Source organism: Protobothrops mucrosquamatus, unplaced genomic scaffold, assembly GCF_001527695.2.
Source record: "Protobothrops mucrosquamatus isolate PMUCROS unplaced genomic scaffold, P.Mucros_1.0 scaffold124, whole genome shotgun sequence".
NCBI lineage: Eukaryota > Metazoa > Chordata > Lepidosauria > Squamata > Viperidae > Protobothrops > Protobothrops mucrosquamatus.
The window spans coordinates 510764-516864 of NW_015386491.1; the positions used below are offsets into that span (position 1 = coordinate 510764).

The 6101-nt window shown below is 37.9% G+C and overlaps 1 protein-coding gene across 1 annotated transcript; it reads right to left on the reverse strand.

Moving 5' to 3' along the window:
- Window positions 1-497: 497 nt before the first annotated feature.
- On the reverse strand, window positions 498-5621 carry MILR1 (mast cell immunoglobulin like receptor 1). Its single transcript, XM_029283534.1, has 3 exons — window positions 5273-5621; window positions 2450-2564; window positions 498-516 (listed from the first exon to the last, which is right to left on the reverse strand). Exons 1-3 carry the CDS (start codon window positions 5619-5621, stop codon window positions 498-500), a joined length of 483 nt encoding a protein of 160 aa, XP_029139367.1.
- Between the last annotated feature and the right edge of the window lie 480 nt (window positions 5622-6101).

The following is a 6101-nucleotide window of genomic DNA, read 5'->3' on the forward strand; positions in this document are numbered from 1 at the left end:
AGCGCCATCTTGAGGCTAACTTTACTTCCACGGCACTGTCTTATGCTTAAAGAATATCTACCCATGTAGTAGGGCTGAATTGCCATTATCCTTCTCATCTTCTCATATTTCTCATTTCTCATCTTCTCATCTTTCCTAATACCTTCTCCTATTGGTATCTTATGATTTATGATCTATGACTTCTTATCACTTTGTTGTTTGTATATACACTGAGAGCTTATGCACCAAATTCCTTGCGTGTCCAGTCACGCTTGGCCAATACTCTATTCCTAAAGAGTATTTTTGGTAGCAAACCAAATAATTGATCTTAATGATGGCTCTGCAAGACAGGTGCACCAACATCCACCTAAAAGGTTGTTTCTGCCCTCAAAGACAAGGAGAGGGCTGTTTCAAATACTCAAACATATTTCCTTCTTCTTATTCATTTGCAAGAAATAGATTTTATGGCAATAGTAAAATGTTGACAGTTACCAGTATCATCATATGCAGTGGAAATATTAGCTGCCTTCAGTTTCCCTGCAAAAAAAAGAAAAAGAAAGAAAAAGAAATTCCAGTTGTAGAAACAATGGGTTCAAGTAAACAATGGTTTTTTTTTAACTCTGTGGTAAAACTATATTCTTCGTGTTAGATTACTGCAATGTGGTCTGCTTAGGACTGCACTTGAAGATCATCGAGAAGTTGCAATTGATCCAGAATGCAGCGGCACAGGTAATTAAGGGCGTACCATGTACAATACTATTTAAGGAGCTGGTGATCACCTACAAAGCCCTGTGTGGCACAAGATTGATGTTTGTGAGACCACCTGTCTCCAGCTGTATTGTCCCATCCCAGATGCTATTCTTGAGAGGAGTCCATGTCCTCTCTTTCAATCAAGGTCATCTGGTTGGACCTAGGAAAGGACCTAGGCCTTTTCTGTAGTGGTACCTGCCCTTTGTAAAAATCTTCCCTCTCCCCCCAAAAATTGGCTGGCTCTAATTCTGATAGCCTTTCAGAAGTCAGAAAAGCCTGTCTTTTCCACTGTTGTTTAGTTCAGGATATTAGATATACTTGTCTTGGGAGGTGACATTATGTATTTGATTACCATTTTCATTTTTATTTATTTTTAATGCCATATTAACTGCCCAAAGTTTCTTTGGTGAGTTGAGTGGCCATATAAATGAAATAAAATGAAACAATGTAATGAAATCAAATGAAACCCTGGATTCCCAGCTGAAAACCAGAGGTGCTCAGTCTGAGTCTTCAAGGCTATATGCAATCTCTTGAAGTTTTGAGTATAGTAGCTGGTTAAACTCCAAAATTTAATTTCTTCCTTAAATTACACTAGTAGTTAAATCTATTTATGATATACCATATCACCAAGGATCCCTGGTGGTACAGTGGTTAGAATGCAGTATTGCAGGCAAAATCTCTGCCCACAGCCTGGAGTTCGATCCTGTCAGGGCTCAAGGTTGATTCAGCCGTCCATCCTTTTGAGGTCAGTAAAATGAGGACCTAGATTGTTGGGGGGAATTATGCTGACATTTGTAAACCAGCCAGAGAGTGCTGTAAAGCACCATGAAGTGGTATATAAGTATTCTGGATCACATAGATCCATGTAACCTCGTATAGCTCTATGTAACCTAGCTCTATGTAACCCTAAAGTTAGTAATAGATCAGGGGGAGGAGCTTCCAAAGGGCATTGAGAGGATCCCTGGACACTAGCCTCTGGTTAGTCTTTTGTTCTTTGGGCATCACATGCAGCCACACGGCTGGAGATCCCACAATCAACCCACCATGTGACGCTTGGGAGAAGAGGGGAAAATCCAACATAAATTTACCTATGTAAATTTACCTATGTGGACCCAGGTATTTCTTCTGGAATAAACGTTTATCTGTTTAAAAATCATTTCTATTGAGTGGTCTGTCTGCCTTAGACTGGACAGAGAAGCAAGTTGTCCTGTCTGGGTCAGAACAATAAGTCTAAGTGTTAATGCTATTGCTATTTAATTAAATGGAGTTAAATGCCTATAGATGTGAGGACCTTCTTCAACATATGGTTCCCCTGTAGGCCTTTATAGTGATCACCAGCATCTCGAATTGCACCTGGAAACCCACTGGAAGGCAGAGCAGCTCACAAAACAATCATGTTGCCTGAGCATATTATAATTATGTACACTAAATTTAGTTCTAATTTAATTGAAAAGTAAAGGAAATTAAAGCTGTTAGCTTGTGAGAAGCAGTTTGCAAGTATGCTCTATTCCAGGGGTGTCAAACTGCCGGCCCGTGGGACGGACATGTCACCCGGAAGCCGTGCCCACCCCATTGCCGGCAATGGCAAAACCGTCCCGATACGTTGCGCGACGTCATATGATGTTGCGAGTTTGACATGTCTGTTCTATTCTCTAAATTTGTAGGATATGAAATAGTTCTGACAAAAGGAATGTAGTTATAAACCAAGCCCAGCCAATACTCACTTTCCTTACACCAAGGAAGGATCAATAGTTGAATTGTCACAACTGCTGCAATCAATAGCAGCAGGAGAATGAGAGGAGGCACAATGAAAACAGCTAGATTGTTACTTTCAGCTGTCAGAAGGAGAAAAACAATCATATTAATGGATATCTATCTTTAAGTATGATGGTATTTTAAATAAATTAAACAGCAATGCCTTGGATCCTAAAACTGATATTCCACCAATTATTACTTAATTAATCTAGTTTGGTGTAGTGGTTATGACATCAGGTTAGAAACCAGGAGATGATGAGCTTTAATTCCTAAACCCGAAGCCAGCTGTGTGATCTTGGGCCAGTCATCTCTCTCAGACCTAGGAAAGAGGCAATGGCAAACCACTACTGAAAAACCTTGCTAAAAAAACCCCTGCAGGGACTTGTCCAGATTGTTTCTGAGAATTGGACACAATTGAACAAAATAAAAAATATCCATGGACAGCAGCAATTTCCATCAATTTTCTCCTCTGTCTGAAGACTTTCCCTCCTTGTTATTCCCAAGTAGATGCTCAATTCTCAGGAGCAAGATTTAAAGAGATATGGGGTGCAGAGAAAGAGGGACAAACTATCCAGCAAAATTCCACTTATTTAGCCCAACTAAAAGTTCCTGAACCTAAGCAAAATTCTGCTCTATTCATAAAAGGAGCAAAATCAGTGGCTGGGCAAACATATTATACTAAGAATCTTGACCTGTTTTAATAGCATGCTGTAAATCAAGATTTAGAACCATACTGTACTGTCTCAGTATGTATTCCATTAAGCGGAAGTAAAAAATACACGGTGGCTTAAGGCAGAAGTTTTCGAATGTTGTGGTACTATGACCCCTTAATAGTATACAGAATCTGTGCAACCTCATAAATAAATTAATTTATTTCACTGGGATTAGATTCAAACAAAAATAAACATAACAATGACTTGTAATGAGCCATAATCTAGAAAGTAAAATAAATTATGTTTAACGGGGAGGAAGAACCTGGATCCTTGTTTTGTTTCTTTTCTGGCATTTACAATGTAGAATTCTACAAAGTAATGTTTTTCTAATAGAAAATGTGAGGGCCCCACTAAAGTTCCTTATAGTTGTTTGTAAGGGTCATTGAGATAAAAGATAAATACAGGCAGAAACTGACTCTAACATTGATTTTTGATGAAGTAAGAACTGGGAATTATGATTGGTCTGGTTACTATTCTCCCCTCAGTTCGTTATTGTGTGTTGTTATTTTTACTCAGTAAAATCAGGAAAAAAAAGCTAGAAATGGATATTTCCTTTGTCTTGGCTACCCTTTTGGAATATGGTTTCTAAGACTAACACAGAAACCAACAACAATCCTTGTTCAGTGTAAAGCATAAATATTTAAATTGTGGTTAGCAGTTGGGGCACAAATGGATGGAACAGAAAGGAGTGTTTCTATAAAGATTTCTCACTGTGCTTTTTAAAAAAAATCTATACTCACTACTTTTTTATATTTTAATGATATATATTGTTCATAGAAGAGAATATTTGTGGCTCTCTGAACTGTGGAGTCCTTGGTGCCCTCTGAGCTTGGTTAGTTTCTTGCAGATGTTTCATTACCAACTAGGTAACATCATCATATAATAGATTGGGCAATTGGATAGTGAAACGTCTGCAAGAAAACACCATGGTCAAAGAGCACCAAGGAGCCTATATATTATTATACTATATTGCATTGTTCATCATTATTCTTTTTCTTGCTTTCTTTCATATTCTACTATTATATAACAATAAATAAAATATTTATTATACTTTGAAAAAAATACTATCTCTCCTTCAAAGCTATGAAAAATCTAATTTCTTCCTAGGCTATGAATGGAAAATCTGAAATAATGTAGACCTTGCTTAGTTACAACTGTTGGAAGTCAGCACCCACCCACCTACCCTTCTAGAGAAGGAAATATTTTGGGGGAATATTAAAAAGACAGAATATTATATTTCCCCCAAGTAATAATATGGTAGAAAAATCTTAGAAACCAGCCCCCCAAGTCTCCCTGCCCCAAGTAGGAACTCAGGAAACCACCTTTTAGAAATGCAGATTTGATAATCCTATTCAGAAAGACTGGAGCCAGGAACCCTGGAGCTGATGGGATTAGAAAGACAAAGACCCCTAAAATCTACATCCCCCACCCAAAATCTAAAGACATGACCTTTAGGACATAATAGGAGTAACCCACCACTATTAGAATACCAAAAGGGCACACTGAACCTCAGGTCAAAGTTCATTGTCCAGGAACAGGAACAACTCCAAATACAAAAGCCCAAGAAGGTATAAAAACCCAGCACTCCCAGCTCCATTTTGTCAGCCACCCCAGAAACATGATACTGTCACTGAAGTTTCTGGCAACTAAATAAACAAGAACCTTCTTTCTAAAGCAGTCTCTATTTTGTTTATTCCTGGCTTGGACTGGACCCTGGTGAAGATTTTTCTTTCAACACAACTTTAGTATTCTTCACTGAACAATCTTTTTATCTGCTTCAGACTCTCTTCACTTGGCTAGGAGATACTCCCAGTACTGTTATATCTCATTCCCTCTGCCTTTTCCATATATTTTCCTATTTATGGAGAAAATGTAGTCTAGATTCTAGAGCCATGACACAGCTATAATGACAGAGATACTAATCAGGTGAAAGGACTTAAACATTCCCCCATTTCTTTGAGAATAAGTATTAAGAGCACACAAAAAAAACCTAAAACAAAGAAACACCCCCAAAGCTGCCTCTAAAAACATACTTGTGATCTTAATAAGGCCTTCCTATTGGAAAATACACATACCTCTTAATGTAAAGTTGAAACCTAGGCTATATGCTGTTATATTTCTGTACTCAGCTTTGCACTTATATGGACCCAGTTGAATGCTGGAATGGATTGTAATGTTAAATACAACTTTTTCTTCCTTCATGCTCTGTGGTGCAGGTCCTTGTACTCTTGTTTTGTTTAAAAATAAGACGTGATTAATTGGCAGACAATCTGTCTCCCAGTAGCACACCAATGTCACTTTTCCTCCAATTGTGATTTCTGGTGTGGGACTGTAGATTTTCATAACCTTCACGATCTTTGAACAATTCTGAGGCGATTCTGTAATATAAATTGAACACTGATTATCAAACAATTCACACTGCATTAACTTCAGTAGCACTGACTCTTCAGCACATCCTCAGAAAGTCCTGGCCACAAAGGGAAGCAGTGTATAAATTGAGAAATACAAATCCCCTCTCTGCCCTATTTATCTCTCATTGTGTCTGCTGTTATCCAAGATGGTTGTCTTCTGAACCCATCTGCTGTCTCAGCTGATGGGATATAATGAGCTAGGAGCTTGGCTTTGCTATCCTCCCATGAAAATCCACTAATATATGTTTCTGTTAGCAGCACAACAATTGTTTCATTAGAGGTTACTGCTACCACTTTACATTAGCTGAACTTAGGCCAATGAACTTTTCTACAGCTACTGGATAAACAAACAAACAAAAAACAAACAAACCCACAATCCATAAAGAAACAAATCCATAATCCAGGGATAAACAACAATAATTAAAGCCCTCTGAAAAAAATGTTGTTTTGCTGTCAAATGAGATTTGTTGGATAGTTTTCATTTCTGAATGAT